General features: G+C 54.7%; 1 protein-coding gene across 4 annotated transcripts in view; it reads left to right on the top strand.

Annotated features, from left to right (window-relative positions):
* Nucleotides 1-18,261, top strand: part of FAM193A (family with sequence similarity 193 member A) — a 103,613-nt gene that overhangs the window by 68,084 nt on the left and 17,268 nt on the right. For 3 of the 4 annotated variants that reach the window (XM_058670346.1, XM_058670345.1, XM_058670348.1), the window contains 6 exons: nucleotides 487-596; nucleotides 703-930; nucleotides 2,598-2,751; nucleotides 2,828-3,007; nucleotides 9,632-9,883; nucleotides 17,123-17,321. In XM_058670346.1, coding sequence (XP_058526329.1) covers nucleotides 487-596; nucleotides 703-930; nucleotides 2,598-2,751; nucleotides 2,828-3,007; nucleotides 9,632-9,883; nucleotides 17,123-17,321 — 1,123 coding nt within the window. The remainder of the gene's footprint in view (nucleotides 1-486; nucleotides 597-702; nucleotides 931-2,597; nucleotides 2,752-2,827; nucleotides 3,008-9,631; nucleotides 9,884-17,122; nucleotides 17,322-18,261) is intronic. The other variant, XM_058670347.1, reaches the window with a different exon arrangement.

Below are 18,261 nucleotides of genomic sequence, written 5' to 3'. Positions count from 1 at the left end.
GGGGAGCCCACTTTCCTGGAGGTCCCTCTGGGGGCTCTGTGTCTGCAACCAGCTTCGTAGTTTCTGTTGAAGCTCCACATGCTTGGTCTTCCTTAGAAGTTTGAGTTTCCTTGGCCCTGCGCCTCCCTCCTTTCACACCCCATGGTTTCCTGGGGCACTGCAGGGAGGCAGGTAGTGTGTGTCCTGTCCTGCCGGGGAGCCCTCGCAGCACCCCCGTCCCTCCCCTGCTGGAAGGGCAGGTGCAGATTGTCACTTCATCCGCTGAAGATTGGCTGCCACTTCAGAAAGCTTCAGGTCTGCACCCGCGCAGTCTGGGGGTGCTGCTGGCTGTGACGAGCGTCTGAGGGGCTTGCAGCACCTGGCCCTGCTGTACCCCTGCCCTGTCCTGCTGCAGGGGCGGTGCCACCGGCTTCCTGTGAGCATCGTTACTGAGACAGATGTGTCCTGTGGCGGACGTGTAAGCCACCATTTGAATGTTTCCTCTAGTTAACCAGTAAGAAAGCCGCTGGTGAGAACCACTTCCCAGACACCGTGAGACACGTGCTTTCATCACGCCTGAGCATGCCCGACTGCCCCAACTGCAGCTACCGGCGGAGGTGAGCTCTGGTGGGACAGGCCTGCTCACTGTCCTTCCGCTTCAGATGGGGCGTGGGGACCCAGGGCAGGCTCTGGTGGCCCTGCTCACGGCCCGTCCCCCCTCAGATGCGCCTGTGATGACTGCAGTCTCTCCCACATCCTCACCTGTGGCATCACAGACGACATGCACCAGCTCCCGCTGCACGTGGATGCTGCCCCCGACGGGGTCCCTGAGATGCGCCCACCTAGCGTGTCGTCAGCAAGCTCAGGCTCGGGCTCGGGCTCTAGCTCTCCCATCACAATCCAGCAGCATCCCAGACTCATCCTCACAGACAGTGGCTCCGCACCAGCTTTGTAAGTTGTGACTTTGTCATAAAATTTTTAAAATTGAAGTCATCCAGTAATGAGAAATACAGTAATATCCACGGAAGTGTGAACCTCATTCTCTGTTTCAAGCAGCATCTGAAACATAAAATCCAGTTTGACTGTTTTATTACCGGAAAAAAAAACATGTAGCCCATTCATCAAGAGCAGTCCAGCACCTGTGTTGGTGCGCGGAGTGCCTCCGTCCCAGCCTCACGCCTGCGGGTTCTAGGAGGCCGGCCCGCCTCCTGGCTCGCTAACGTCCCAGTGATCACTTCAGTGAAGGGTTGAAAGTCGGCGTTCTGTTCCCGTGCCGTGGGAAGCACATGTCACCCTAGCACGGGGCTGTCGCCATTCCGCACCGTGGGTCACAGAGCCTTCTGGAAGGGTTGCACACAGGCATGGTCTTGTGACTGAGAGCCCTGGGTTTCTGTGCATGTCTGGGGGATGTGCCTGCTTCTGGAGGCGCCCCAGGAAGGCTTGTTGCGCCAGCGGTGGCCGAAGGACATGGGCTCACCCCTCCACGAGGATTGTCCATCGCTCTGATGTCCTTCAGAGTTCAGTTCACAGACTAATCCGAAAGGCCTGGCCTGAGACGCTCTGTGTTAGGCGGCTGCTTTGTGGTCGGCAGTGCTGGTGAGCACCCCCAGGGCATGAGGAGGGCTGCAGGTGCAATTCAGGTTCACTGAGAGGCCAGGCACTGACCACAGGAGCCTTTCTCAGCTGACACTGCCCACACCTGGGCTCTAACACAAACTACTTTGAGCCAACAATGGCCGGAGTTTTCTTGCTTGGTTTCCATTTTTCATTGGTTAGCTAGAATACTGGACTTTCCGTCTTTCTGGCTATTACAGGCCAGTCATGTTAATGACAGTTGAGGACACACGCCCTTTGCCCAGTTGTCCCAGACCCCAGGAGGCCAGGCTGCTTCACCTGTAGGGCTTACGTGCTTTCTGTGTCGGCTCCTGGTCATGAGCAGCACTCTGCCAAGGTCACCAGTTCTTCAGATTTGCACCTTCTTGAAGTCTCGAAGGCTGAAGATGGGCTGGGCAACCTAGGGAGTGAGGCCTGGGTGTCCAGGAGAGCCGGGAGCCTCAGCTGCAGAACACTCCGGGCTCGAGTTGGCCTCGGCGCTCACAGGGACTCTGCTGGGGGCCACTGGTTAGGAACGTTGGTGCTTATTCGCATGACGGACTTGACCAAAGCAGGCTTTGTGATTACCAAAACTGGTTAATATTTTGTTTTGGTCCACTATCTGTTTCTGCAGTGTGGATGGTTATAAAAGCAAGCAAGCACTAGAGCTGCCATAACAGGAAACAGAAGCAGTGCTGTGTCCGCAAGGGGCAGTGGGTGACCGTGGGACAGTGGGTGACCATGGGACAGTGGGTGACCCGTGGGGCAGTGGGTGACCGTGGGACAGTGGGTGACCCGTGGGGCAGTGCTGTGTCTGCCAGGGGCAGTGGGTGACCTGTGGGGCAGTGGGTGACCCGTGGAGCAGTGGGTGACCCGAGGGGCAGTGGGTGACCCGTAGGGCAGTGGGTGACCCGAGGGGCAGTGGGTGACCCGTGGGGCAGTGGGTGACCCGTGGGGCAGTGCTGTGTCTGCCAGGGGCGGTGGGTGGCCCGAGGGGCAGTGGGTGACCTGCGTGTTTGTCTCAGCTGCAGTGATGATGAAGATGTGGCCCCGCTCTCGGCCAAGTTCGCTGATATCTACCCCCTGAGTAACTATGAGGCTGCGGAGGTGGTGGCCAGCATGAACGGAGTCCACAGTGAATTGGACGGTGGTGGGGAGAACACGGCCCTGCAAGGCGAGGTACACGGGGCAGAGCATGCGGTCGGACGGGTGAGGGCGTGTGGGGCGTGGGAGTCCCACACGGAGCTCTTTAAAGTCCCCTCAGGTCAGCAGTCCCAGCAGCAGTTCCTCAGACGCCGATGACGAAGAGGCGGACGGCGAGAGTGGCGGGGAGCCGCCCGGGGCCCCGCAAGCAGAGGGCGCGCTGGGCAGCAGGAGCCCGGGGCAGCAGGAGCGGCCCGGGCAGAGCCCGCCCCCGTCGTACCCAGCTCAGCAGGTACGGGTTACGTGTTCCACTTGCCTGTTTGGCCTCTGTGGATAGTGTCTCTAAGTATTGAGTTGTTTGAAATTTAAAATTTATTTGAGTAATTCCTGAGCATTGAAGTGAAAGCTTCCGAGCACACTTACTAACCACCTGCAGACAGGTGCCGTGGGACTGTGTGTTAGCCACCGCGTGGGACGTCCGCAACCCAGACTGGAAGAGCTGCTTCCCGTCCTGCTGCTTGCCCGCCAGGGCACCTGGAAAGCAGCAGAGGGTGGCCCGTGTGCTTGGGTCATCAGGTGGAGTTCCTGGGCCACAGACCTGAAGAGAAAGCCATTTAATAGTTTGGATGGGGCCCGGCAGCATGGCCTAGCGGCTAAAGTCCTCGCCTTGAATGCCCCGGGATCCCATATGGGCGCCGGTTCTAATCCCGGCAGCTCCACTTCCCATCCAGCTCCCTGCCTGTGGCCTGGGAAAGCAGTCGAGGACGGCCCAAAGCTTTGGGACCCTGCACCCGTGTGGGAGACCCGGAAGAGGTTCCTGGTTCCCGGCTTCGGATCGGCACAGCATCGGCCCGTTGCGGCTCACTTGGGGAGTGAATCATCGGACGGAAGATCTTCCTCTCTGTCTCTCCTCCTCTCTGTATATCCGGCTTTCCAATAATAATAATAAATCTTTAAAAAAAAAAAATAGTTTGGGTGAAGTTGACCTAGGAGCTGTCCCCTTTGCTGCCTGTTGGGGAGCAGGGGTCTTTCACCCACAAAGTCTAAGTCCTTTAGAGGTGTGTGTCCTGCAGTGTTTCTTATGGTCTAGTTGTTGGTGTGTGTCGCATTGTGTTGAACAAACATCTCCCTTCCAGGGGTTCACCTCTGCAGCAGGGGCTGGCAGGAGTCAGGTGGCCTGAGACATCGCTGCTAGGCCCAGGATGGAACGCAGCCACACTTGGAAGTGGGGCGTGGCACCTCAGCTGCTCGCTGACCTCTCGGAGTTTTTAGGGTGTCTTTTGTAGAGAAAAGCTTTTGGTTCTGATGTATTCCGGCTGTGCTTTTCCTTTGTGATTTCTGCCTTGCTAGCTGACCCAGGAAAACTGCCTGCCGTGAAATGTCTTCCTTTCAGTCTAATTCTGAGGCTTTCTCAAGGTCTGTGGCCTGTAAAGCTACGTGTTAGCTCACATCATTGCTTAGGACCTGGTCCAGGTTCATCCACTACGTCCTGTGGAGATGCAGTTGTCCTGTGCCGTGTGTCAGAAAGAGTGTCCTTTTCCTGTTGGGTCGCTTCGGCTGTTGGTTAGACACCTAGGCGCTGTGAACACACCCGTGCTGCCGCCTGCTTCCTGCTGGGCACAGGCCTTCGCCAGCTCAGGGGGACGCTTTCAGGTCACCTTGTCTGCTCCTGCACTCAGGGCAGCTTGAGGACCTGTGGGTCGGGAAGAGGCAGTGGCGGTGGGCTTTTGTTTCTGTGTGATGACATGGATCAGTTTGGAGAGAATACAATCTTAAGACACAGTGTTTCGATTTTACAAACCTTCTGTAGTTTCTCTTTCATTTAATTCACCTTTAATTTCTCGTAGTCTTTCTTCCCAACATTAAATGATAATTTATTTTTCAGGCTTAAAAGGTTTCAAAATATGTGTGTATAAGATAAACTATAAGAAATTACTGTAGAACAGGCCACATAAACCTATAGGGTCTGTAGTAGGATACAGAAACGCATCAGTGAGTTTAAAAGACCAGCAAGAGAAGTAGGCAAATTATATGGCATCAGCAGAGTACTTCTAAGATGCATCAGGACAAACCCCTGAACAACAAGGTAACATTTTTGGGCCCAGTGCAGTAGCCTAGTAGCCAAATTCTCACCTTGCATCTGTCAGGCTCCTGTTTGGGTGCCAGTTCATGTCCCAAAGCCCTGAGACCCTGCACCTGCATGGGAGACCTGGAACAGGCTCTGGACTCCTGGCTTCAGATCAGTTCAGCTCTGACTATTGTAACTCTTGGGGAGTGAACAGCAGATAGAAGATCTTTCTGTTTTTCTTCTCTGTAAATCTGACTTCCCATTAAGAAATAATAATTTTTCCTTAAAGATTTATTTGTTTTCATTACAAAGTCAGATATACAGAGAGGAGGAGAGACAGAGAGGAAGATCTTCCGTCCGATGATTCACTCCCCAAGTGAGCCGCAACGGCTGGTACTGCACCGATCCGAAGCTGGGAACCAGGAACCTCTTCCAGGTCTCCCACGTGGGTGCAGGGTCCCAAAGCTTTGGGCCCTCCTCGACTGCTTTCCCAGGCCACAGGCAGGGAGCTGGATGGGAAGTGGAGCTGCCAGGATTAGAACCGGCGCCCATATGGGATCCCGGGGCATTCAAGGCGAGGACTTTAGCCGCTAGGCCACCACACTGGGCATAAGAAATAATAAATCTTAAAAAAAAAAAAAAGTCCTACGCTTCCCAGCTGCATGGGTATTTTTGAGTTTTGGCTGTTTTTGGTTTTTTTCTTTTTTTTGTGATAATTCATTTAAAAGGTAAGGAAATCAGAGATACACGTTCAGGGATAGAGGAGACTGGGAAAGTGGGCGAGATGTTTCTGTGTTGGTGTCAGAGAGGATTCTAGGAGCTAGGGATGGGGAGTGGTCACGTGACTCGACCCTATTCCTGGGGAAGGGGTCGTTTGATTGATAGGGGCTGCCACACGCTCTGTAGGCTCCCAGCCTCCCCTCTCCGCCCCAGGAGCCCTGCCTTTGGGCCCCTGGCCTGGTGCAGTGGCATGCTAAGGGTGCGGCCACCCAGGGCTCAGGTCAGGCCTGTGGGCTAGCATAGTGCTGTGCCGTGGCTGCAGCCTGCCTGAGACCTGTGAGGTCCTTTGGTCTACCCATTCCCAGGCCAGCAAGGTGGCATACCATGGGTGCAGTGCACCTAGGACCCTGTTCTGCCATCTGAGGAGTGGGCCTCACATCTCTAGCCTCCCTGCCTCGGACCCCTACGATCAAGCAGGATTCGGTTGAAAAATCCTAAAGTCTCTGTCTTCAGACCAGAGAGGGTATACCTAAGAAGCCATTGAACTTGACTGGACAATAAGATGCTGGACTCTGTGTTTGGTATACGCTTGCAATGGGGGAATCTCAACTGAACTTGAGCTGTGGTTATGCAACAAGGTGGAGGAATCCACCATGGTGGGAGGGTTTGGGGAGGGGTGGGAGAACCCAAGTATCTATGTAACTGTGTCACATAATACAATGTAATTAATGAAGTTAAATAATAAATAATTAAATTAAAAAAAAAAAAAAGAAAAGAAAAATCCTAAAGTCAGTTGACACGACATACAGCAGAACAACGGGTAAAAATCACAGAATCAGCTCAGCACATACAAAACAGACTCAGAAAAACCTAATGCACACACAATCTAAAAGCAAAGTTCTGGTAACTTCTAAACCCTTAAACCCAGGAGTAATCCCTTCAAGCTAACAGAGCATCGATGAGCAGAGCTCGACACAGCATTAACTCATCCGAGAGCAAAGGCTGCAAGAAAGTGTATCTGGTGGCCATGCTTCTGCCCAGCACCACACTCAAGGTGTCAGGCAGCTCCACGAGGCGAGAGCCGGGAGGCGAGCCACTCCCCCGGGAGCCTGCGTGGAAACAAGCCGAATGTCTGTAAGCGGAGAACTCATCTTCTCCCACTGCAAACCCCAAAGCTCAAACACGTCCCAATCGCACCAGAAGAAACTTCACAGTGTACCAACACCAACCATACTTGCATGGTCCTGATAATCAACTAGAAACTGAGATTAGAAAATATTATTTACTATAAATACTTCACAATAAATTTTAAAAGTATCTTCAACATACACAGATGAAAAAAATCAACCAAGACCAAGAGACCCCAGCTGTACCTAGGCAAGTATTGCCCATAGGCGGTGGGCATTCTGTGCCTGTTCTTGCCTACTCTGAGTGTGCCAGCATGGCTGCCTACTGCTCAACAGTGAATCTGCGCAGGAGGATACCTGAGGAGGCGTTGCAGTGACGCAGCACCAGGCTGGGCCCCGATTAAGTCAACCTTTAAAAGTTTTCGTTTATCTGTAATATTTCTATTCAGATTTTTTCATTTGGTATTCAGTCCTTTTTAAATAATTTGTTTCTTAAGACTTCACTTCTTGGGCCTGGCGGCATGGCCTAGCGGCTAAAGTCCTTGCCTTGAACACCCCGGGATCCCATATGGGCGCCAGTTCTAATCCCGGCAGTTCCACTTCCCATCCAGCTCCCTGCCTGTGGCCTGGGAAAGCAGTCGAGGACGGCCCAGAGCTTTGGGACCCTGCACCTGCATGGGAGACCTGGAGGAAGTTTCTGGTTCCTGGCTTCGGATCGGCGCACCGGCTGTTGCAGCTCACTTGGGGAGTGAATCATTGGATGGAAGATCTTCCTCTCTGTATATCTGATTTTGTAACAAAATAAATAAATCTTAAAAAAAAAAAAAAAAAAAAAAAAAAGACTTCACTTCTTCCAGGTTGTCCTAATTTGTTTGCCTGCGGTTGCCGCGTTCTTTCGTAGGCCTTTAATCCTTAGTCTGTGGTAATAGTTGTTCCTGATTTGGGGTGATTTATCTTCTCACTCACCCCTCATTACTCATATCAAAGATTTTGTAGTAGTTGCTCTTACAGGTAACAACTTTCTCCTTTCTGTTTCATTCATTTCTCTTGTGATTTTTTTTTTATCTTGTTTTGTTGTTGTTGTTGGTATGCACTGGATCTGGCTGACTCTTTTTCTCTCTTTTTGAAACCAAAGCCTAGAATATTGATTTTAGGGATTTCAGATTTACTAGAACCTTTTTATGATCTGTGCTTGGTAACATCTCTGTGTACTTGATGTGTGTGTTCTATTCTTGAGACATTGCACTGCACAGTGGGACTGGGTCGGCTGGTGGCACTGCAGAGTGGGATTGGGTCGGCTGGTGGCACTGCACAGTGGGACTGGGTCGGCTGGTGGCGCTGGACAGTGGGACTGGGTCGGCTGGTGGCACTGGCACAGTGGGACTGGGTCGGCTGGTGGCACTGCACAGTGGGACTGGGTCGGCTGGTGGCACTGGACAGTGGGACTGGGTCGGCTGGTGGCACTGCACAGTGGGACTGGGTCGGCTGGTGGCACTGCACAGTGGGACTGGGTCGGCTGGTGGCACTGGACAGTGGGACTGGGTCGGCTGGTGGCACTGGACAGTGGGACTGGGTCGGCTGGTGGCACTGCACAGTGGGACTGGGTCGGCTGGTGGCACTGGACAGTGGGACTGGGTCGGCTGGTGGCACTAGACAGTGAGGCTGGGTGAGCAATAGCATTGGACAGTGGGGCTAGGTGGGCTGGTGGCATTGGTCTCGTGTTGTTGCTGTTACTGTAACCATTACTGCAGACTGTGGCTTCCAGCACAGCCGTTTCTTTCTGAGCTCTGGAGGCCACAGAGCACTCTGCCCTCGACTGCCATTTGCCCTGCTGGCCTGCTCCTCCCCGTCTGAGAGGCAGAAGCCTCCCAGACCTACCTCCTGGTGCTGCCTAGAAGCTAAAAGATTGTATTTATTTGAAAAGCAGAGTTAGAGAGAGACAGAGAGATCTTCATCACTTCCCCAAGTGGCCACGATGGCTGGGGCTGGGCCAAGCCAAAGCAGGAACTAGGAGGTGCTTTAGGGTTTCTCTGTCCAAGCCCCACTGCTTTCCCAGGACTTTAGCAGGAACTGGATCAGAAGAGAAGCAGCCGGGACTTGAACAGGTGCCCTTGTTGGGATGCTGGGCTTGTAGGTAGTGGCTTGACTTGCCATGCCACAACACTGGCCCAGAACGTGTCTGTTGGGACCATGCCACAATGCTGGCCTGGAACGTGTCTGTTGGGACATGAATAGCCGGGTCACGCCGTGCTTCAGCCGCTGTGTGACCGCAGAGAGCAGAGACTCTGGAAGGCAGGAGGGACCGGCTTCCTCCTTTCATTTGTGCAGTTTTTCATGCATTCGTTGGGTGATGATGTTGGACTGTGTGTATGCATTGTTGCTGCATGTCTCTGACATACTGACCCTTCCATCATTAGGAAGTGTTACTGTTACGTGCTGTTGGGGCCCCTCTGGCTCCCTGGGTCACTGTACCAAAGTGGGTTTTTTTCACTGTCTTTTTACTTTCAACCTTATTAGTCTTTCATTGTAAAGTTTGTCTTTTAATCTTTCATTTGAAGCTTGCAGTTTTAATCCTATCCTCTGAATATGTCCGTTTGACTGACGGTTCTGGAACCTCACACTTGTTTCTTGTGATTGACAGTGGGGTTCTTTGTGCTTTGATGGACAGAGCACCGGCCTTGTCCCTCGCCTTCACTGCAGGCTCTTCCTGGCCTCATTTTGGAGTCACTGTGACCTTGTGTTAAGCAGACCCCGCCGGCAGGGCATCCCTGCCCCGTCCTCTGCGCTCCAGTGCCCAATCTTCCCTCAGTCGTCTCCACCGGTCAGGCCAGAATACGGGTCCAGAGCTGCCGCCAAGCACCAGGAGTTCTTTCTTCTTGTTGGGCTTTGGGGTCCCCTTGCTTAGCTCAGAGGGCCCCAACCCCACACCTTTGCCTCTGCTTTGTAACTGCCCAGCAACAGCCACACTTACTCACGTTGTTACCTTGTCCCTTTCTCTTAGGCTGAGCAAGCCGCAAACACCTGTGAATGCCACGTTTGTAAACAGGAAGCTTCTGGCCTGCCAGCATCAGCAGTGACTGCTGGAGCCCTGCCCCCTGGCCATCAGTTCCTGAGCCCGGAGAAGCCTACCCACCCTGCGCTGCAGCTGTACCCCCACATCCACGGACACGTGCCTCTGCACGCCATGCCGCACCTGCCTCGCCCGCTCATCCATCCCACCTTGTACGCAGCGCCCCCCTTCACACATAGTAAGGTAAGTGGGACGAGCTCCGGCCCTCCAGGAGTGCATGGCTGGACAGGCAACAGTCTAAGTGGCAGTGTGTTTGGGTACTGCGCTCACTGCTCTGGTGGTCTGCAAATGCTGGCCATCATTACAGTCTCTGAAACCTGTGTTATTCCAAGCTTTTGCAGTTGTACAAGCAGTCAGGAAGGTCATGGCTGAGACATTCAGAATTAGCTAGAACACAGAAAGCTGACAGGTCAGACCCAGGTCACCTGCTCACAGCCTTCTGGGGTGTCGCTGTGAGTGAGTGTGCGTCCTCTCCTGCTGGCTGGGCTGCCCAGGGTCTGATTCGGTCATACCTCCTCAGCAGGGAAAAACCCTAGCCTCAAGGAAAAAGCTGAGAAAAAGGCCTCAGAAAGTGACACAGCCCTGCAGGCGGGGGCTGGGGGTCAGAGCCCCTGCAGGAAGGCAGGGAGCTGCAGAGCTGGCTGGCATCTGCGCACTGCTTCTTGAGAAGGCAGTGCTTATATATTGTGTCTTGGATTTTGCAATGAAAGTTTTAGGTTGATTTTGTTCTCTGTACCTTAGACAGTGTTGCCTCTCTAAGTATTTTGGTGGAATGGACTGCTTTGTTAAACAAAGTTTTATTATTTATGGCAGAGCAGCAGAGAAGGGATGTAAGAGAGCAGTGGCCTGCACCAGCTGGCTCACTGGTCCGCACTGCAGCCCGAGCCAGGGATGGACCCATCGGTGCACTGCCCGCATGGTCCACACTGCAGCCCGAGCCAGGGATGGACCCATCGGTGCACTGCCCGCATGGTCCACACTGCAGCCCGAGCCAGGGATGGACCCATCGGTGCACTGCCCGCATGGTCCACACTGCAGCCCGAGCCAGGGATGGACCCATCGGTGCACTGCCCGCATGGTCCACACTGCAGCCCGAGCCAGGGATGGACCCATCGGTGCACTGCCCGCATGGTCCACACTGCAGCCCGAGCCAGGGATGGACCCATCGGTGCACTGCCCGCATGGTCCACACTGCAGCCCGAGCCAGGGATGGACCCATCGGTGCACTGCCCGCATGGTCCACACTGCAGCCGGAGCCAGAGGATGGACCCATCGGTGCACTGCCCGCATGGTCCACACTGCAGCCCGAGCCAGGGATGGACCCATCGGTGCACTGCCCGCATGGTCCACACTGCAGCCGGAGCCAGAGGATGGACCCAGTGTCCTGCTCTTGGGGCCAGGGCCCAACACTTAGGCCATCCGCCACTGCCTTGGGGGGCGCATTAGAGGGAGCAGCAGGACTCTGCCTGTGTTGTATCTCCCTATCACGCTGCCTTTCAAATAAATGACTTCTGAAATAAGTCATTTCTTGTGTTCTTGACAAACATGTGTTTAACCTTGCTAGGTTGAGTATTTCCCTGAACGTTTGTTGCTGTGTTGCTGTCCTGAAGTCCGGCTCTATTTGGTTTTTCTCTGGATGCATGTGGAAGGTTAGGCAGCTGTCCACTCTCTGCGATCACCTGAACAGGCTCTGTTACTAGTCCTGAAGAACGGCCTTGGGACGTTCTGCCACATGAATCTTCTCAAGAATTAGTTACTGAGCACGTTCAACTGGGTAGTGAAGTTAATCACCCCAGAACTCACGGACCACTCAGGCAGTTTTGGGGTGAGGCATGGAGAGCCCATCTGCATGGAGGATGGGTTCTTTGTCTTCTGTTGTTTTAATTCGTCATCAGGTGGGAGAGGCTGGCGCAGTAGGGACTTCACGTCCTCAGGGAGAGGACCTGTGGAGATCGGGAGCTTCTGACTCAGCCACGTGGCTGTTCATCTCTGGACTGTTCTTGGACTGATTTAAAATACCTCAGTTGGAAGCCATTCAGACTTGTGAAAAGCAGGATCCAGTGGAAAAATATTTCTCTTATTCCTGGTATGAAAATACTTGTTCCTTTATGCAAGCTTGCCTCCAACATGCCTTGCTCTGTGTTGCTTGAACTTGACTCAGCTGTGTGCTGGGATGCTCTGTACCCGGGTACCCGGGGCATTAGTGACCCCACAGCTGTAGCTGGGAGCACGTCTCTCTCCAAGCCAGTGCCTTAGAGGTGCCAGGGGGCTGTTCAGGGGACAGAGGCGGACGGTGGGTGCTGGGGCGGGGCACCTTTGTGCCCCAAGGCCCCAGTGGACCCCGCTTGGGGTCAGCATTCATTTCTGCTTTGTCAGACCCCTCATTTTATGTCCTGATAGGTCTCATTCTTGTAATTCATGTTTTGATCAATGTATGTAAATATTTAGTACCTCAAATGTTGAGGGCGAGTACTGTGGAAAATTCATCCTCTGAAGGAAACCCGCTAACTTCTCTTTGTAAATGTTTCCATGCCAGTGATAGGTGTACTTTGAGATGCGAATTGTCTTCAGCTTCACAATACTTAGGGACAGACGCAGCAGTGTGGGGTTTCCCTCGTCACCTCACACAGACGTTGTGTGGTTCTTGCTGTTCTGATCAAGCTGTGCCCTTACCTGCCAGGGTGCAGACTCTTGAATGTTCCCTGTGAGCTTGAAAAGCACGTGGAGGGGTCTGCAAGAAAGTCATGAACCCTGTGCGTGGCTGTATCAGCGGCTTTGCACAGTCAGCTGGGTGTTTGTGAACCTGCTTTTGAGGTGGCTGTGCGCACCGCCCTGTCGCGGATGCAGGGTCTGTGACTGACCGCTGTCCCCATCAAGCAGGTGCTGCTGGGGCTGTGCATCTCTAAGAGCTGGATTGCTCCTTGCAGATTCGTTGTTTTGTTTTTAAGATTTATGGAAGTCAGATATAGAGAGGAAAGATTTTCCATCCACTGGTTCACTGTGTCCACTGGCCGCAACAGTTAGAACTGAGCCAATCTGAAGCCAGGAGCCAGGAGCTTCTTCCAGGTCTCCCATGTGGGTGCAGGGTCCCAAGGCTTTGGGCCGTCCTCCACTGCTTTCCCAGGCCACAGGCAGGGAGCTGGATGGGAGGTGAGGCGGCCAGGACACGAATTATGCCCATATGTGATTCTGGTGCATGCAAGGCACGGATTTAGCCACTAGGCTACCATGCTGGGTCCCTGGCTGTGATTTTTCACGTGTAACACAAAAGGCCCAGACAACAAAACCTAAAGTAGTAAAGGAACTGAACTTTATGGAAATTTTTCAATGTTGTACTTGAAAAGGTATCACTTGTGCAGAATAAAACAGCAGCATCAGCCCCCAGAATGGGAATATTGAGAAATCATGTATCTGTTAAGGCTGTAATATCCAGAATATAGAGGATTCCTACAGCATAGAAACAAGCCAACTCAGGAACGGGAAGCAGCGTTCAAGAGCTAGTTCTTTAATGAGGAGACGCACAAGGGGAACTCTCTGGGACACTCGGGCATCACCAACGCCAGCACGGTGTTCCCAGCATCACCCACATCGGCCGCCAGCAGAAGCACAAGGCCGAAACAGCTGTTTCCCGAACACTGACAAACAGGGTTGCTGTGGGACTCCACAGGCTCAGGAGCACCGAGTCAAGGCCGGGCAGCAGTCCCGGCTCGTGCACAGCGGTTACTCAGCACAGCGCTAGACATGCCAGGAGTTCCCCACTGCGTGAACAGTAAAGAAGAACGTGGTGGAGCCACAGTGGCACGTCCGTACGCCCTAAGGACTGGAGTTCTGCAAGGGTCGTGACCTGGGTGCACCCGAAGACAAGTCACCCAGAGGGAAGCTGCCAGCAGTTTCCTTTAGGAAGCTCAGGGTGGCGAGCTTTGGGATGGGCTCAGCTCCAGTCGTATGGCCACGTGGGGAGTGAACCAGTGGGTGGAAGCAAACCTGTCTTTCCAATAAAAACAAACAAATCTTTTTTAAAAATCTTTTAAAATATAGTTTTGTTTTAATTTAAGAACAGAGAGGAGAGGCAGAGACAGATGAACCTGTCCTGTGGTGCACTGCCCACCTGTTGTGCGCAGACTGGACTGGGCCTGGCTGAAGTCGAGACCACGAGGGGCCTGGCGTGATAGCCAAGTTAAAGTCCTCGCCTTGAACACGCCGGGATCCCATATGGGCGCTGGTTCTAATCCCGGCAGCTCCACTTCCCATCCAGCTCCCTGCTTGTGGCCTGGGAAAGCAGTCGAGGACAGCCCAAAGCTTTGGGACCCTGCACCCGCGTGGGAGACCAGGAAGAGGTTCCTGGCTTCGGATTGGCTCAGTTCCAGCCATTGCGATCACTTGGGGAGTAAACCATTGGACAGAAGATCTTCCTCTCTGTCTCTCCTCCTCTCTGTGTATCTGCCTTTCCAATAAAAATAAATAAAGATTGTTTTTTTTTTGAAAGACCATGAGGGGGAAATGTCCAGCTCTCCCCAGAGGCTACAGGAGCCTGAGTTGTTCAAGGGTCAGATTCTGCTTCCATGGTGGCCACTGGCAGGGGTTGTAGCTTTGGGCACAGAACAGCTCTGAGCCAGGCCCCGCGGGGTGTGGTGTGGCCTCCCTGCCGGAAGCACTCGCGCTTCTCCTAGTCCTCTTGGCGTGAACGAAGCTGCCGACTGATCCCCGTGTGCTGACGTCAGAGCCGTTGTCCCATCAGTGTCATGAGGCGGCTCAGTGGTCGCCACGGGCAGTGCTGATGCGAGCCCCTCACCCTGGCGCTCTGGCCTGGTGACTGGCGTGAAGGTTGGTGTTGAGGCTGTCTCAGGTGTGGGCTTGGTGTTTCCTTGCGCACTCTCCTCGGTATGGCGTCTCGCACACGTGTTCCTCTGGTCTAGGCTGGCGCATATCTCGTTCCTTGCTCCGTGAAGGCATTGTTGGCACTCTGAGACAGGCGGAGAGCTCCCTTCCACCGACTCAGTACCCAGACAGGCGCACACTGAGAGCCGGGCGCCCAGTTCAGGCCTCCCACAGAGGCTGGACAAGCCGGTGTTGCTTCCTCAGGCTCTGCGTCCGCAGGGAGCTTCCCATGGGGGCTGGAGCGGCACTGAGCTCAGATGCTCAGTGTGCCCAGTGCGGGCCCTGTGTCTCTGTGACAGTGTAATCGCTCCTTTTGTCCCAGAGTGGAAGATGCTCTGAAGTCTCGTGTGAGAAGAGCAAAGCCATTGCTGTGGTCTGATGGTTTGTCGGCGCTTGGAGTGCATGCTTGAGTTGCTGGCACACCCACCAAGGCCTGGTCCAGAAAGGACCCAGTGCCCAGATGTGGATTTTCTTCTGAAGACTGTTAAGCTTTGGGGGGTCAGTAGGCATCTTGTGTAAAAATAACAGTGAAAAGCTGCTCCTCCTTGCTTTTGTCTCTGCACTGCTGGGCTTCAGGGAGTAGGACGGGTAGCGTCGTCACCCCGTCCCTCTCGGTAGAGTCCGCTCTGCCTGCATTTATTGAACACCCAGTATGTGCCAGGCTCTGTGCCGCCCCAAAGGAAAGGCAAAGGTGGCCCATCCTTGTTCCTGTGCCATGATGTACCCGTAGGTGCAGACGCAAGCCAGGGCTGAGGCTCATGGAGAAGTTGCAAGAGCTTTCTGGACACGTGCTGGCTCCCTGCCGGACTGTGGAGCACCCAGCACTCCCAGCGTGGCCACAGAGGGCGTGCAGGGCGAGCTCCCCGTGGGACTGTGGGGCACCCAGCTCACCCAGCGTGGCCAGGGAGGGCCCTGAGCAGCATCCTGTGTTTAGAGCCGGTCTGCTGTGCTCAGCTCTGGAAGTATTTTCTTGGGTTGTCGGCTCTCTGAGGCTCCCCTGCCAGAGTTGCTAGTTGAGACCCACTGCTTTCCCCTCCTGCTGCCCACTGTCGGCCTGAGTCAGCTGATAGGATTTGGCGAGTGGTTCCTGTCCTAGGAAGTGCCGAGGCTCCAGGGCCTGGCGGTGTGGAGGCGATCGGAGCACTGCAGGTGGGTGATTGCCTGAGGTCACACAGCTGGTCCGAAGGAGGCAGACAGGGATCGGACTGCAGACCCAGCTCCAGCACCTGTCGACACGACACTCGTGCTGGAGCCGGGGGCACGGCACTGAGCGAGCTGTTCTGTAGTCGTAGGCCTCCTTGCCGTCTGCGCTGCCATCCCTCCGCATCCCTGACTAACTGCCCCAGTATCCTCTTCCCCTCCAGCTTGTCCTGCTGCTGTGGCTTGTCCCCCTAGAAACCAAAATCTTCACTCTCACCTCAAATTATCCACGGCTCCCAGACCCCTCAGGGCGTAAGTGGCACGCAGTAGCTGCCCTGTTGGAACCTGCTGGGCACCAGCGGGCCCGCCCATCGCCTGATCTGGGAGTCTTTCCTGAACTTGTGGGGTTCATGGATCGTTGTCATCTCAGAGGGTGAATCACCAGGTGTCCTCTCACCTGCCTGTGGGTGACACAGGCCGGAACAGGAGGGCAGGACCCCTCACCCCTCCTCCCCGCCTCAAGACAGCATGACCTGGGGCTTGGCAGACAGCCCATAGACGACATGGGAGTGCTGATGTGTGACTGTGGAGAAGCAAGCAGGAAAAGTGTGGCTCTCTGTGTGTCTGCGAGGAAGGCTCACGGCGGGTGTCGGTGGGGAGCACAGGCTCCGGTCAGGAGGGGGTCGCCTACCTGAGAGCTGAAGGAAGAGTGAGATTAGGGTCTTCTAGAACACGGACATGAGTGTCTTGGGAATTTGGACACCTAGGGGGACTCGTGGAGCAGGACAGAAGGTCAGCCCCAGTGCCTCGGATCCGTAGAGCCATGTCCAAGACTTGGCCTGTGAAGCACGGTGCAAGTCCTGCATTCCGAGCAGAAAGGCTCCCCGGGTGAGGAGAGGGACCGGCAAGGGACCAGGACCCTTGGAGCTCATGGACAGAGCCTGCGGAAGGCTGCCCGAGCCCTGCCCCCTTCCTGCTGACACCTGCGTAAGGGCTTGCAGCTGAGCCCAGCATCAAGGCCCTCTGGTTCTTGAGACCAGACGTTGCCCAGGGGCAGGGGGTCAGTCTGAGGTTTTCTCATTTTCATTAGCGATTCCCAAGGCGACTTGTTAGCGGCAGGAAAGATGCCAGGGGAGCGAGCATATGCCTTAGGAACAGCCGTGATGTGTATGAGCCACGTTTGGAAATCAGAGAAGGTCGTCGGGACATATCCCTTGAGGCCTCCTCAGCTGTTCGCAGTGCCCCTCTGGTGGCGATCTGACCTGCGGTGTCCAGCCGAACCGTTCCAGGAGCGCTCGGTGAGGAGTGCCCGGGCCAGCACCTCCCGCTTGTCTGCTTGCACTTGAATGACGTAGCTCAACAGAGTATTAATTCTGATTTGTGATTAGACATTTCTTTTTGTAGGCTTTACCGCCAGCACCTGTTCAGAATCACACAAATAACCCTCAGGTATTCAGTGCATCTCTTCAAGACCACATTTACCCGAGCCGTTTTGGGACTGCTCCGGAGTGGAATAGTTCTAAAATGATAAGTCTTTGGGGATCAGAAGTGATGACTGATAAGAACTGGAACCCTGGCGCTTTCTTGCCAGATACAATTTCTGGTAAGGAACTTGTTAAAACTTTGTTCAAGTGTCAGCTAATCAATCCCAGCTGAATGGATTGACATTGTTATAGTCTCCTACAGGATCCCTGCTAAGCTCCGCCAGCTGCTGCTCCCTCAGCCTCCTAGGGGTGCCAGGGCCTGTCCCCCCACGCCTGCCGTGCAGTGAGGCCTCGCCAAGGCTGCGGGTGGGCGTGACCAGCCGCATGAGCACTGCTGGGGCCACTGGACCCCAGCACGGGCCAGGTCTGTCTTAGATCTCTGTGATTCTGTACTGACCCTCCGTGGGGGCAGGCCCTAACATGCTCCTTCCTTCCTAGTTGAGCTCAACGTTGGGGACACTGAGGAGGGGTTGCTGCCAGCACCTTGTGTCTGTCTGCCTGTAGCCAAGAGTTCCTGGGGGCCTCCCCAGCCCTGCAGTGCTCAGAACAGCAAGCCAGGCGTGACATCCTGGTCTTTGCTTGGAAAGGATTCTAGCTGTGTGACCTTAGGCAAGCACTTAGCCTCTCGAGCCCCAGGTCTTCATCTGTAGGGTGAGTGAGTGGCAGCACCAACCTCAGACAGTAGTGTGAAGGCGTTAAGTGGTTTTGGAAAGTGCCTGGCACAGGGACTGGCACATAGTAGGTGCTCAATAAAGGGGGATCCCACCTCCAGCAGCTGTCCCAGGGAGTCTTCCTCCAGCAGCCCTCCAGGGGAGCCCCCCTGCAGCAGCGGGCACAGGGGAGCCCCCCTCCAGCAGCTATCCCGTGGGAGCCCCCCTCCAGCAGCGTCCCAGGGGAGCCCCCCTCCAGCAGCTATCCCATGGGAGCCCCCTGCAGCAGCCAGCCCAGGGGAGCCCCCCTCCAGCAGCTATCCCATGGGAGCCCCCCTCCAGCAGCCAGCCCAGGGGAACCCCCCTCTAGCAGCGTCCCAGGGGAGCCCCCCTCCAGCAGCCAGCCCAG

Source organism: Ochotona princeps, chromosome 11, assembly GCF_030435755.1.
Source record: "Ochotona princeps isolate mOchPri1 chromosome 11, mOchPri1.hap1, whole genome shotgun sequence".
In the NCBI taxonomy this organism is placed as follows: Eukaryota; Metazoa; Chordata; class Mammalia; order Lagomorpha; family Ochotonidae; genus Ochotona; species Ochotona princeps.
Note: the sequence above shows the minus strand (reverse complement) of the source record. Positions and strands in the feature narration are given on the sequence as shown.